This window comes from Leishmania panamensis (assembly GCF_000755165.1).
Source record: "Leishmania panamensis strain MHOM/PA/94/PSC-1 chromosome 35 sequence".
Classification (NCBI taxonomy): domain Eukaryota; phylum Euglenozoa; class Kinetoplastea; order Trypanosomatida; family Trypanosomatidae; genus Leishmania; species Leishmania panamensis.
This window is the reverse complement of record NC_025882.1, coordinates 2,560,362-2,573,570: the sequence shown is the minus strand read 5'-3', so window position 1 is coordinate 2,573,570 and position 13,209 is coordinate 2,560,362. Positions and strand designations below refer to the sequence as shown.

Genomic DNA, 13,209 nt, shown 5'->3' with positions numbered 1-13,209 from the left:
CAGCCCCACCGCATCTTCAGGGTACTCGCAAGCTCGCAGCAGCAGAGAAGCGAGTGGCATCACTTTATACACGCACGCCACTCCTGTGCTTTCTTGTTGCCTAAGCAACGGGAAGGAGGGCACGCTATCCAAGCTCGTCAATGTTGCCTAGGGGACTTACGCGTCGCCACCGTGCTTAACGTGTTATCGAGTCCACGAGGCTGTGTATGAGGCACAATGAGTTCCCACTCACCATCGGTGTGCCGAGGCGCGAACACATGTATGTGGCTTAGGGTTGATTTTGTGCCGATGTGTATCCAGAATGTCTTGCCCTCTTCGATGCTCTCATCTTCTTATCTAAGGTAGCTCGTCTGCCCTCTTCGTTGCCTTGAACCGCGCTCACCTACAGAACCGAAATGAGCCGCAAGCGCATGCGCGCGGAGGATATACACTACTGGCTGTTGAAATCAGAGCCTCACAAGTTCTCCATCGACGACTTGGCGAAGCAGAAAACCTCTACATGGGATGGGGTACGCAACTACGCTGCACGAAACAACATGCGTGCAATGGCAGTCGGCGACAAGGCGCTTTTCTACCATAGCAATACAAAGGAGCCAGGAGTTGCTGGGATTGCTGAGGTAGTGCGGTTGGCGTACGACGACTTTACTGCTCTGGATAAGACCTCAGAGTACTTTGACCCAAAAGCTACGAAGGAGAAAAACCCATGGCAGATGGTGGATGTGAAGTTTGTGGAAAAGTGGAACGCTGTCGTGACACTGCAGGCGATGAAGTCGCGTAGGGAGCTGCAGAAGATGGCTCTCTTCACACAGTCACGCCTGAGCGTACAGCCGGTGGGCGCGGCAGAGTACGCATATGTGTTGCGCATGAATGAGGAGCAGGCGCAAACATAGGGACTGCGGCGGGATCATCTCTGCACCCGCGATGACTGCTCACATAGTGCACACAACGGGGCGCCGAAGGCAACCGTGGACAGTGTCTCAGTCGCCTGCACCAGTGAGGCGGCGGCGTGCTTTTGCCTTCAGCGAGCCAACTTCATAAGCACAACACGGAGGAATAACGAGGTGGAAGAAGAATGTCTGTTTTCGGGTTAGGAATTGTTCACGGCGACCCAACGTCGTAGTTCTGTTTGATTGCGTCATTAGGGGAGCTTAGGAATCAACATCCTAACTTCCCTTGTCTCCCTCGAACTTGGTACTTCATCGTCACTGTGCTGACAATGTGTGATGCACAGGGCTGTCTACGCGGAACGTCTTTGGTCACTCCTGTGTCTGCTCCTATCGAATACTTCCCTTTACCTGTCTCTCTCCATTCTTTTCTGCTGAGCTGCAGCTGTCTCTTTTGTCCTCTGATGTACGTCCTTAGCGCTACAGTGCACTTCATCCCTTCCGTGTGATCGTGGCGGTGCCCCGGTAGCGCCAGAGCATTTTTTCTATTTTTGCCGAGTCGGCTTCATTCGAATTGAGATGTTTCTGGGCAACCGCGCCGCCAGCGTTTCAATACCTATCCCAGTGCCGACCCAACCAGCTCCGGTTGCAGCGACCTCTCCGCTTGCTGTCACACCGCCTCAAGCAACAGTGCCTGCAGCCTCGATCCTCGCTGCCGTTCCCTCCCCTGCACCGCCCACGCTAAGCCTAGCGTCGCAATATGCGCCCGTAACGCACCCCGTCGTACCTCGCCCTGTTACAGTTGCGAATTCGGCGGTTCCGCAGCCGGCAGACGTGCCGTTTACACCAACCTTCGGGCTGGGTGTTCCATTGCTGCCGAACACACCATCTGCAGAGTGCGCTGCACCGTCGTTGGTCTCGCTCGCCTCGACCTCTTCCGCTAGCGTCTCCTCCTCCCATTTGCCTGTGCCTCATATAAGCCCCTCCTCCCCTGCAGGCTCAGTGCGGGTCACTCCCACCCTGCCTGTCGAACTACCCACTCGTTGCCCGCTGGTGCTGTCACAGCCTCAGGTGTCTGTGTCCCAGCTCACACAGCCGGCAATACCAGTGCCGACGACAAGGGCCGCATCGTACCTGACACCCTCGGCTGGTATTCCACCAGCAGCGCTGCCCTCTCTTTCCACTCCGATGTCGTCCGTACTCACCCCTGTGGCGCCTGCCAGCCCCGCCACTTCCCGGAAGGTCACGTTTGTGCTCCCGGGAGAGGCGAAAGAGGTCACTGCTGCATCACCCCCTGCAGTGCCCATATTGGTTCCTAGTATGCCAGCTGTGTTGCCACCAACTCCGGCGCCACTTGCTGCTCCGTCGGTTCCTGCATTGCCGTCGCTCGACTTCCCCCAACTCCATGCGACAGAGGAGGAGCTTCCAAAGACGATGATGTCGGTTAACTATGCCTCTTCCGAGGAGAAGCCGGTGAGTCCCGAAGAAGTCCCAGATTACAGCAAGTGGGTCTATCCTGTGTTGATGGAGGGCTCGTCCGCATGCTCACCACCACTGAAGTTTCCTTTGACCGACGTGATAGCTCCGCACGTTCTCACACCAGCTGCGCTTCTGCGCTGGTCGGAGAGGGAGGTTCTCGCGACCCTGCCGACCATGCTGCCCCCGGATTATATAATTTTTGGCGGCGCGAAGTACAGCAGCACGTCCCTTGACCTTGTGCACCCGCCACTCGCCGTCGCTACAAGCGCGAAGCGTACTTTGGATTTCCACAACGCGATGGAAGCCCAACGACTTCAGTTCCTTGTCGATCAACTCGAGGTGGCGAGGCACTACTTGAAGATTGAAGCACGACGCGTAACCAAGGCGCAGCGGACGGCGTCCACCTTGACGACAGCAGGCTACACCGCGGTGCCGATCGACACCGTGAGTGATGCTATTCAAAAGAGCGGCGAAACTGAAGATGTGGCGATGACGAATATCTGGTCTGCTGCGTACTTCGGGTCTCCTCAGCAGCTCACCGCGATGATGGAGAAGTGCAAGCTCGATGGAGTGCTAGATAGCGTGGGCTACGTCCACTATAGACGGCGCCTGTGGGGCTTGAAGCGAGTTGGCGACAGGTTTGAGCTCGGGCTTGGGTTGAGAGGCACCCTACTGCAGTTTGCCGCAGCAGCGGGGAAACTGGACAATGTTGTTATTCTGCTGACGAGCGGGGCGCGAGATACAGCGACTCCGCGGTTGAAGGAGATTCTGTCAGCTGAGTCCATGCAGATCGTTGAGGCTATTCTCATACCCCGCACCCATGCGCCACGGCACAATCGTGCCCCGACAGTGGGGGTGATGGCTACAAGCAAAGCAACGCCGCCAGTTATGGAGCGTACTTTCATCAGCGAGCACGTTGTCAAGATCGATGAGGAGGGTCTATCGCCTCTAGGAAGGGCGAGTGACATTGCCGCGGCTGCGATGGCGGCTTTCGCGTAGCCAGCCAGTGGCCGTTTTGGGAGTTGTAGAGTGGGAAGGGGGTGAGTGGGGTTGAATTGGGCGAAGAACGCAAAAAACTGTTTTTCCTTCCCGAAGGGCGGCTGTGGCGCTGCTGGTTGAGGTCTGCGTGCGACCAGTCACGGTTTTTGTGTCTTGTCGTCCGATGCGACGCTGCTGTGCCTTTTTCTTTATGTGTTCTCGTAGATGTTCCTTTAGAGAGGCGAATCAGTGCCCTGTCCCCGAAACAAGAAACTGGACAATGGAGCGCCATCTTGTTGAGTCACTGCGTCTGCTGACTCTGTCGCTCCGCGTCTTCTGCTCCGAAGAAGCGGGCATGGATAGATGCCTGGTGGCGTGTCTCGCGCATACCACCCTCAAAGGGTGAGTCTCGAGGGGATTTAGCTGCTTAGTGCTCTTTCCTACTGCGACGAGGCTTTTCTTTTTGTTTTCCTCTCACGGCACCACCGTTTCCTTTTCTCGCTCTCGTCTTCCCTCCTCCTTTATCTGTGACTCAGTGGCGTGATCTGAAGGCTCCAGCTCGCGCGCACGTGCAAGGCGGATACTGCGTGTTGCGGTGGCATGGAGGTGCTGAAGCGCGAGTGCTGGTTTTACAGCGAGCAAGCGACTCCCCATGCCACGAAGGTTGACGCTGCAACGCTTGACAGGTACGTTGCGCGCGGTCGTGTTACGCTTGCGACTGTGACGCTGTCAAGCGGACGTGATGTTTCCTCCGTAAGCGTGAAGGGTGCTTCCCAAGGAGATGTCAAGGGACTTCCGTGCGGCGCACGGTCCTTGCTGATCGACCACGCTGATGGCAGCATCGTGTGTCGCGGCATCAACAAGTTTTTTGACCTAAACGAGGTAGGGAGCGACTGGCTGAAGGACTCCTCCCTGTGGACGAACGCGTACCGTGTATGGGCTGTGCGCAAGATGGCTGGGTTTATTATCACGCTCTTCTCGCTCGATGGCACGCGACTTGAGGTAATGAGTAAGCACGTTCTCGTTGGCCCTCACGTCGACGCAGCGTGGGAGCTTCTGGAGAGGGTGAGTGAGGCACACCGAGCTCGAATGGCGGCAGACTTATTCGAATGGGGAGCGTGCGCGTGTTGCGAGTGTATTCGACGCACGCAGGATTGTCTGCACCCAGTGCTTGAAGCAGAGCAGTTTGATGAGCAAGTGATCCTGATCGCGGTGCAAAGGCGCACACAGCTGCGGGAGGAGAGCCTGTGCTTCTCGCAGTTAGCAACTGTGGCTGAGCGGTGGGGTCTTGATGGTGCCCCAGGGGTGGCGGTGACAGATGATGCGGCTCTGCAGAGTGTGTTCGCTGCTACAGCATCGTGGAATGCGGCGTACACCCCTTTTGACACTTGCCCACAGCTCGCGGAGGGGTTTGTGCTGCTAATCGAGACGGCAGGGTCAGCGGCGGCCCTCATCCCTCGATGGTGCTTTCCATTGCGACTCAAACTCAAAACTCCTAAGTACGTTGTGCTGCGGGCCTTCCGTTCTCTCGTGTGCGGCGACTCACGGCCGCAGAGCTACCTCTATCATCAGGCACTGATGGGGTGGCTTCAGCCTAGAAATGCTGCGGAGGTTCGACGGCGTGTGGCAGAGGCAGGGGTGCATGTACTGAACAACGAGTTCGAGTCGGACTTATTGATGCAGCAGCGGGTGCGACACCGAGATGCTCAAGAAACGATCGGCGACGCACTTGCTCGCCTTCAGCGCACGACGGCGCTCACTGCCTGCCCTCGGGGTCGATGCCCTCTCACGGTGGTGGTTCTCTGCGGCTTACCTGGGGCCGGTAAGTCAACGCTCTCGATGGCGCTTGCCCGTGTGCTTGTGTTGGAGGAGGTGTCTCCGTTCAGCTTTGTCGTTCACCTGAGTCGCGACGCAGTGAGCCGCACCGTAGCGGTTGACCACGGTATCACGGCCGAGAGTAGCAAGCATAAACAGCGACGGCTGCGCGCCCTGGTTCACCAGACGCTCTGCGATCAACTGCGGGAGGTGGCGTGCTTTTCCACAGAGACAGGCCAGAGCGGTCTTCTCCTCCTCGATGCGTGCAACGCAACGCAGGAAAGTCGACACATATGGCGGCAGTGCTTCCCGACCACGTTGCACCACTATGAGGTTGCTTTCGTGGAGTGTTCTGACACCACTGTAATGACGCAGCGTGCCGCCAGGCGAGACGGTCACGAGGTGCTGCTCAGTGTTGCCGAAGCGCAACAGGCACTCTATGCGGTGCGCAGAAAGTTTCAGCCTCCCCTGGAGGAGGCTGCGTGGAGCGTTGACACGAAGGTGAGCTCTATAGAAGAGGCGGCTGCGAGCTTGCGCACACATCTCGAGCAGAGAGCGCCTCCACGGAGCTGCGCCGGCTGCTGCCGAACCTTGACAATCCCAGCGCTACGGGATGAGCGGCGTCAGAGCCACGCAACCCTGCTGCACAGTCTGCTCGGCTTGTCGGAGGGTACTTCCGGGGCGCTTACCAACATGATGTTCTACGAGACCTCGACCCCAAAGGTAAGCAGAGCAACTTCGCTACAGATACGACTCGATTGCTCTACGGAGGCGCTTCGCAGCGCAGCCGCGCAACTGGTTTCTTCCTCGCTGGCCCAGCCGCGTCAGTCAGCCGTGTCTTTCGCCTCGGCCGGCCGTCTTCTCTTCCGGCGAGTCTCGGCAGCACTTCGAGGTTTGTCATGGGCGCCCTCCTTTCCAGTTACTGGTCACGTGACCAGGGGACATTTAAAGTGGTTGCGTGGCTGGCTGCTGCGCGGGCGTGACTCATGCGGGCCAGCGGAGGTGCACAGTGCGCTACGAGAGCGATTCGTGATGGAGCCGGCGAGTTCGCACGTGACGCTGCTCCGGATAAACTCATCAGTGGGGTCCACAAGTGCCGAGCAGGCCGTGTCCGAATATCTCTGCCAGACTGGCATGCGCCTCGGTCAAGAGGTGGCGGTGCGGGTCACGTCTTTGCTTTTGGACCGCTACGCCGTGAGTTTTGGTGTCACGTTAGCTGGCGGGCAGCATGTGCAGGGGCCGAGTGTGCAGAGACCCGGGGGCACTGTCATCCCCCTGCATATCACAGTCGGTACCGCAGCCGGAGTCGCTGCTGCCTATGCCGGAAATATGTTCGCCATGTTTGACGTCTTGCAGGCGGAGAATGAGTCACTAGAGGCAGTGCAACGGGGGTCGTTTCAAGCAGTCAACCGAAGCCAACGAAAGTACCACAACTTCGTTGAGTACCAGCTGAACACTGCGCTTCCGCTGCGTGGCGTAGTGGAGGTGTGTCCCTCGTAAACAATTGGTGGTGGATGAGTAACGATGCAGAGGAAGAAGGGAGTTGTTTGCTCCTCTTGTGCAACGAGATACATCTCGCTTTTTTTAAATTGTGCGTGTGCGTGTGTGTGTGTGTGAGGAGAGGGTATTTCCTGCCGCACTCTCGATTGTGACGGCACGCGTGTGCTGGCTGCTGCTGTGTGTGTCTTGAAGCACAGCATATCCGCGCATTTCTGTACTTCACAGATCAGCCAAGCGTTTCACTCATCGTACAGTGTTCATCATGAGTGACTTACCGTATTTTTGTCCTTGGAAGTCACGGTGCGCTTCCAGCATGGTGAGTAAAATTGTACGCTTCGAACAATAAGCTGGCAAGGCATTAGGTTGTTTCGTTGACCCATGCTGCCGTCCCCACGCACAGAAGCTGCTTGTGCTGTAACGCCTTCGTCTTCGTTGTGCGCCACGACTGCTCTTCCTCTCTCGCTCTACTCTCTCCCCCCCTCCCTCCCTTTAATGCTACAGCACTCTTCTAGTCAGTGCGAAAAACACACACTCACCCATACCCACGAAGATATCGTGTGACTTACCCTCTCCTCTTCCTCTCCATGGCGGAGCTACAGGAGTCTGCGTGGATTCCTACAAGTGGCGACGTGCCGGCGGTGCAGAAGGTGCGTGACGACTACATGAAGTACTTATCTGATGTCTTCACGAATGAGCTGGTCGAGCTTTATGAGCTTGACGGAAGCAACGAGGCTGTGAAGCAGCTGACAGCATGCCTCGAGTGCGGTGTCGCCGTGTATGGCCACCCAATCACTGTGGACAACCCGAGCCTCACGTAGCGCCGTCTATGTACAGCATAGGAATTCATATGCACGGATGCTCTGCGAACTCATGCGCGCCGCGTACAATTCGAAGCGGCGTGTAGGTTTTCTCACTGGCGACGTAGTGGTTTGGCTTGTAGTGCACGTCCTCGAATCCGTGCCGCCTCGCCCACTCCCAGCTTGTATACTTCAATTAAAACGTAATATCTACAAGTCGGTACTCATATTTTGTCGAGCAACAAAGGAGTGTGAGGACGAACGGGTGTGAGCGTCTTATTTGCTTTTTCTTCCCACGAGCAACAGTCATGTGACATCGATGTATCGCACGGCTTGCAGTGGTCACTAAGCCTTTGCACGTGTGTCACTCAGGGCTTCCCACAACAAAGTAAAGCTTTGGGAAGAGGGGGAGGATGTATGCTCGTCAAGCGTGCACTACGCATGCTGTTTAAGACGCAGAAGATTCCTTGCTCTTTCTCTCCAGACCCCATGCACCTTTGATGACGTGTTCGCTGCTGACTCAATCATTCGTTGCCTCCACACTTCTTCTTTGCGAACCTTTTTATCCTTTGTTCAGTTTCAGGGACTCGCAGGAGCCCATCGTCATCACTCCGGGACGGCACTGCTTCGAGCTTATCACGGCTTGCTCGTTACGTACCTCTTCTTGAAGTGCTACTCTCATCGGGTGCTGAAGAAGGAACGCGCCAACCTCTACGCCCACGTACGCACGGGCGATTGGAGCATCGGTGTCTAGTGGTCTACCACACTGCGAATAACATAGAAAAGAAAGACACATGCAGCGGAGCGCAGGTACCCTTCCCCCTTCACCACTCCCTGTGCCCATTCCGCACAACGCGTGCTAGCGAAGTTTCCCGGCACACCCTTCGCGTGCGGAGGCTCTGAAGAGTACGGAGGGCGAGCGTTGCTTGGTCTTCTCGCCACACACACGCCCGCACAAAATATGAGGTGGTCCATGGCGGTGCGCACGGCACCACGAGCTGTGGTGCTGTGCCGTTGGATGAGCACCTCCAGGATGCTTCGAGATGCCCACTCTTCGTTTGCTTCGGGTGGTACTACGGCGATGGTCACCACTGCGTCGACCTACGCCTCTTCGTCAGCACCTCTTACCTCTGACGAGCTCCAACGAATTGCTCAGTTAATCGAAAACGATCCACGCATTCTTATGGAAGTTGTTGCAAGACTCGACCCGCAGAGCCGTCGCCGACTCGTCGTGGCCGGCGGTGCGATGGAGTGGTTTGGCAAAGAAAGCGCTGCGCAAGAGGTAGAGAAGGCAGATGCCGACCAGGACCGTCAGATCTCGCCAAAAGACTTCGACCACTGGTTCGAGAGTGCCCTCAAGCGGCGGCAGGAAGAGCAGAAAAAGCGCGTGACGGAGGGAAAGCAGGTCACCCACGCGGAGAACGGCATCTCTGCGACCGCCAGCACGGCGCCCTCCGATGTGCCCGTTTCCAATACGGTGCCGCTGGCGGCGCTTTTCATGATCGCACTAGAAGCCGCCCTTCCCTTCGTTGGGTTTGGCTTCCTGGACAACTCCACGATGATCTTAGCCGGCGACATGATTGACGGTTCACTTGGCTTCTATCTCAACTGCTCTGTGCTGGCCTCGGCAGCCATGGGAAACGTCTGCTCGGGGGTGCTGGGCATGCAGGTGCATGGGCTGATTGACAATACGGTGCAGAAGCTGAACTTGAACACACCCGTGCTTTCAGAGGAACAGCTAAAGGATCGTCGCGTGTTCCTTGCTGGCCACCTGGGTGGTACCTTGGGCATCATGCTGGGCCTAATCCTCGGGATGCTGCCACTTCTTTTTCTGGACGGCGACACTAACGAAAAGTCGGACTACGCCATGTTTCAGCGGTGGGACATAAACCATAACGGCTTCGTAGAGCTGCCAGAGTTCGAGAAGGTGCTGCGCGAGCTCGGCCTGCACCAAACCGATATCAGAGCAAAGAATTTGATCGACAAGTATGGCGAGAATAACCGAGTCAACTTTGAGCAGTTTTCACAGATCAAGGCGGATCTGCGCGATGGAAAGCCCATCTTTGACTAGAAGCGATCGTGTCCCTGAGAGCACACAACGTGCCGGGAGTGTGATGGTGAATTACTAAAAATCGCGTTTGCTCACTGATTAACGTCTACCGCTGCTCTTTATTTAGGACCACCCGTTCTTCTTCGGCGCTGCGGTATCGATGTGGTACAATACACATTGCAGGAGGAAAAACCCGTTAGCGGTAGTGGTCTCTGTTCTGTGCCTCACCTCAACAGCGTACAGCTGTCACATCAGGGGGTGTTTATGTGTACTTGAGTTTGGGCCCATTTCATTGCGGTGGGGGTGAGACGAAGCAAGGGAGAGGTAGGGGGTGTTACGTAGTATGGGTGGAAGGGAAAAGGGTGACATGCATGAGGGGAGCAGACCCACATAGGCTCTTCGCGGCCCTCCACACACGTCCCCCTCTCTCTCTCTCTCACACTGCGCCAGGAGTTGATTCATCCGATGCAAAGTCGCTTGTGTCTATGTGCTGGCTGTCTCCTTTGGCGGGCAGGAAGCGGTACCTTTCCATGTGTTGTAATCCCCCTCCTTTCTCTTTACTCTCTCCTGCGTACCGCGTCGTACCGATCCAAAACTGGCATGGTACTCTGACTGTCGTTTCACCTGCTCTTTTCTTTCCTCTTTTAGCGTAGGGCTGTTGTTCGCCTCTCTTGATCACCGCTTGCAACGTTTGGGGAGGGGGGGGGGTGCTGCTGTATTTCTGGTGGCATCTGCATAGCGCAGTCGCTGCGGCTTTTCTGCTGCACGGCCTCCGCCGTCCTTTGCTTATCACCACGGACGGTGAGTTAGAGCACTGTGCGTAACTCACCGGTGTCTCCTTTCAGTGCTGTTTATCGGGCTGTACCCGGCAACTGGTGAGCCGAGAACTTGCCTCTCGCATGTTGTACTCGTGGCCTCGCACCGCTTATTTTTTTTTGTTTGTGTTTCCTCTTTCATTCAATTTTTCATTCACACGGAGTGTGGACACAGGCGTATTTCCTTGCGTGAAAGCGAGCACGCCAGCATTCAACTCGAATGATGCTAGGCTGCTTATCGTGGATGCCTGGACTTCCCCAAGTAGCGAGCAAGTTGAAAAATACCTGGTGAGACCGCTGAAAAGGCGCCCCTTATCGACAAGACGAAAGAAGCGTCGTACTATGGCGGTGCACAATGGAATGCCCTGGGGGAGGACGATTGGCGGCAGCCGAATAACAGCAGCATCGTCTTCTCTAACCGCACGTTTAGCAGTGGGGAGGAGATAAGAGGGTCGCTGCTGGAAAGCTGCTGTTTTGGAGGCGGCGTGCTTTCAGGTGCCCTCGGACTGGTGACGCCGGCGATGCTTTCCATTCCCCTCGCCTTTGTGGTAAGCGGATGGGGGTTTGCGATGAGGTGCATCCTTATTTGCATTGTTGTGATGTTTCTCTCCGTTCGCATTTTGGCACTGACCTCTTTCTCTGCTGACTCGGATGACTACGAGATGGTGGCCGACATTTTTCTCGACAACAAGGGACGTTGGGTGGTGCGCTTTACTCTCTTCTTCAACTTTGGCTGCGCCGTGGTGTACTTGAAGTTCATCAAAGACAGCGTGATGCCAATCCAGGTGAAACGTTCGAGGCTCCCCTGTCGCTATGGATGTGCAGCAGTGATACCGGCAGCACATTCTGCCTCATTGCCTCCCCGCTGATCATAATCCCACGTTCAACTCGCGCTTGGCCTCGCTGCGCACAAAGGTGCTTGTGAGCGTTCTCTTTATAATCTTCACCATCTTCGCCGTTGCTTACCGCTTCTTCGTCCCGGAGAGGCTCGGTGGTAGCGCGAAGACAGCCGTTTCCTCGGCGGGGTCGAACCGAGATTCTTCCAAGGGTCGACTAGCCCTCATTTTCCCCTATATGTTCTCCTCGCCGATCTTTGTCTTCTCTTACGAGGTGCAGTCGAACGTCATGGCGGTCATCAAGGATCTGCACAACCGTACTGGCTGCAAGGTCCTCGTATCCACCTCACTGGCGCTCTGCGTCATGTCTGTCTTCTGCATTGTGCTGGGTATCCTGAGGAGCCTTACGTTTCCCCACTTATCGAGTGGTAACAGCTTCTCCAGCTACAGCGTGGAGACGGGTGTGCTCAGGATGGCGTGCCTGCTGACGTGCTGCTTTAACGCGGCGATGTCATATGTCTTTTGCATCTCTCCGTGCTGCCGCGCCGCCTTTATGTTCCTCTCCAGAGGCAACGGCACCAACATCTCAAAGAAGATGTGCGCAAGGCTTGGCGCGGTTCTTTACTCGGTGTGTTGCATCCTCGCAATTTTCCTGCTGGACGTGGCGCAGGTCGTATTGCTTCTCGGCGCCATCTTCAGCTCCACGCTCTGTATGACGTTTCCAGCGCTGTTTGCTATGCAGATGCGCCGGTTTGGCACATGCCTCACCCCCTGGGTCGATGCGCTGCTGCCGTGGGTGCTCCTCCTGAAAGGACTTTTATTCTCAGCTACGGGCACCTACATGGCGTTTGCCTTTTCCTCAGCAGGTGGTACCCCCGAATACGAGAGAAGAGAACGCAAAAGGCTTGTGTGGGTGCGAGCACCAGCCCTGTTCCGGGGTTTTTTAGCGCTGCGCTGGCGGAGGACGATCATATGGGTTCGGCCTGTATATATTTTCTTTTCGCAGTAATGCGATGTAAAATAAGTTTCTCTTTCCTTTCTCTCTCTGCTGTCGCCTTCTCGACTACGATGCGATTTACCGTTGCGTGGGCCTGCCTCTTTCGCTCTCCCCTTTCTTGCAGCTTTGTGGCCACTTAATCCGGGAAGGTCCTGATGGTATCTACATTCCACGTGCGACACATATCTCGCAAAGACACTGGCAGAGACTCCCACACGCGTGTTGTGGGGAACGGCACGGCGGAGGTGGTTTGAGTGTGGTGAGGGTTAGCCTTTTATTGCGTGTGATGACATGAAGCCAGAGGCTACCGCTCTCTCAAGCGGTGAGCGAAAAGGAAACGAAGAATTCTTGTGGGAAGGGTAGTTCTAGCTCTCAGCAGTTTCTTGATGACGAAGCGGTAGGGAAAGGAGTTACTCAGCCTAGGCAACTTTCAATAGCGTGAGCAAGCATACGCACGCCCACTTAGGCACATACCCACAATGTGGCAGGGAGGAGCAGCCTTTGCTAGTGCTCGCTTACCTGGCCCTCATGACTGGGGAACACCTCAGCGCGTGGCAACCAGGGCCCAGCGCCTACCCAGTGTGGTGAATTCAGGTGACCCCCTTATCCCTGGCAACCCCGAGCTACTGCTGGCGTTGACGGGGCCAAGGTACCTACGACGTGGGGAGGGGGTTGGAGCGAGCTGTTGCTACGGATGTCGGCGTTCAGCTCCTGGATGGCGCTGCGTTGGAGCGGCCTGCGACCGGGACGACCTTTGTGTCCTCAACACGATGGGCAGAGTGTGAGCGTGGCCCAAACGTGTCCCACTCGGCCCTCGCTGCTTACTGGTGTGGGAAGCCTGCGCCACGCCAAGGGATGCGCCAGGTGGCGGCCAGCACAATGGGAGCGGCTGTGAGGCGACCTGTGAGGCGCGGGTCTGGCGGGTAGAGGTGGAGGCAGGAGCTGTGCTCTGATGACTGGCTCGGCGTTGCTCTAGCCCTTGTGTAGTGCTGCTTTGACACCGCGCGGTGGACCTGTGGCGTGCCCCGTCGAGTGTAGTTGAGCTCGTGTTGTATGGC

General features: G+C 56.5%; 5 protein-coding genes and 1 pseudogene across 5 annotated transcripts, besides 1 other annotated feature; all 6 read left to right on the top strand.

The window, feature by feature from the left end:
• Window positions 1–395: 395 nt before the first annotated feature.
• On the top strand, window positions 396–890 carry LPMP_357070 (hypothetical protein; the record flags this gene model as incomplete). The annotated part of the gene is made up of 1 exon (XM_010705332.1): window positions 396–890. One exon carries the CDS (start codon window positions 396–398, stop codon window positions 888–890), a length of 495 nt encoding a protein of 164 aa, XP_010703634.1.
• A 1,182-nt stretch (window positions 891–2,072) lies between these two features.
• LPMP_357060 (hypothetical protein) lies at window positions 2,073–3,362 on the top strand (the record flags this gene model as incomplete). The annotated part of the gene is made up of 1 exon (XM_010705331.1): window positions 2,073–3,362. The coding sequence occupies one exon, from the start codon at window positions 2,073–2,075 to the stop codon at window positions 3,360–3,362; it is 1,290 nt and encodes a 429-aa protein (XP_010703633.1).
• Window positions 3,363–3,941: 579 nt separating this feature from the next.
• LPMP_357050 (hypothetical protein) lies at window positions 3,942–6,656 on the top strand (the record flags this gene model as incomplete). The annotated part of the gene is made up of 1 exon (XM_010705330.1): window positions 3,942–6,656. One exon carries the CDS (start codon window positions 3,942–3,944, stop codon window positions 6,654–6,656), a length of 2,715 nt encoding a protein of 904 aa, XP_010703632.1.
• Window positions 6,657–7,240: 584 nt separating this feature from the next.
• LPMP_357040 (hypothetical protein) lies at window positions 7,241–7,474 on the top strand (the record flags this gene model as incomplete). The annotated part of the gene is made up of 1 exon (XM_010705329.1): window positions 7,241–7,474. One exon carries the CDS (start codon window positions 7,241–7,243, stop codon window positions 7,472–7,474), a length of 234 nt encoding a protein of 77 aa, XP_010703631.1.
• Window positions 7,475–8,471: 997 nt separating this feature from the next.
• LPMP_357030 (hypothetical protein) lies at window positions 8,472–9,524 on the top strand (the record flags this gene model as incomplete). The annotated part of the gene is made up of 1 exon (XM_010705328.1): window positions 8,472–9,524. One exon carries the CDS (start codon window positions 8,472–8,474, stop codon window positions 9,522–9,524), a length of 1,053 nt encoding a protein of 350 aa, XP_010703630.1.
• Window positions 9,525–10,839: 1,315 nt separating this feature from the next.
• On the top strand, window positions 10,840–12,163 carry LPMP_357020 (annotated as a pseudogene).
• Window positions 12,164–12,685: 522 nt separating this feature from the next.
• Window positions 12,686–13,209: part of a repeat region that runs on past the window's edge.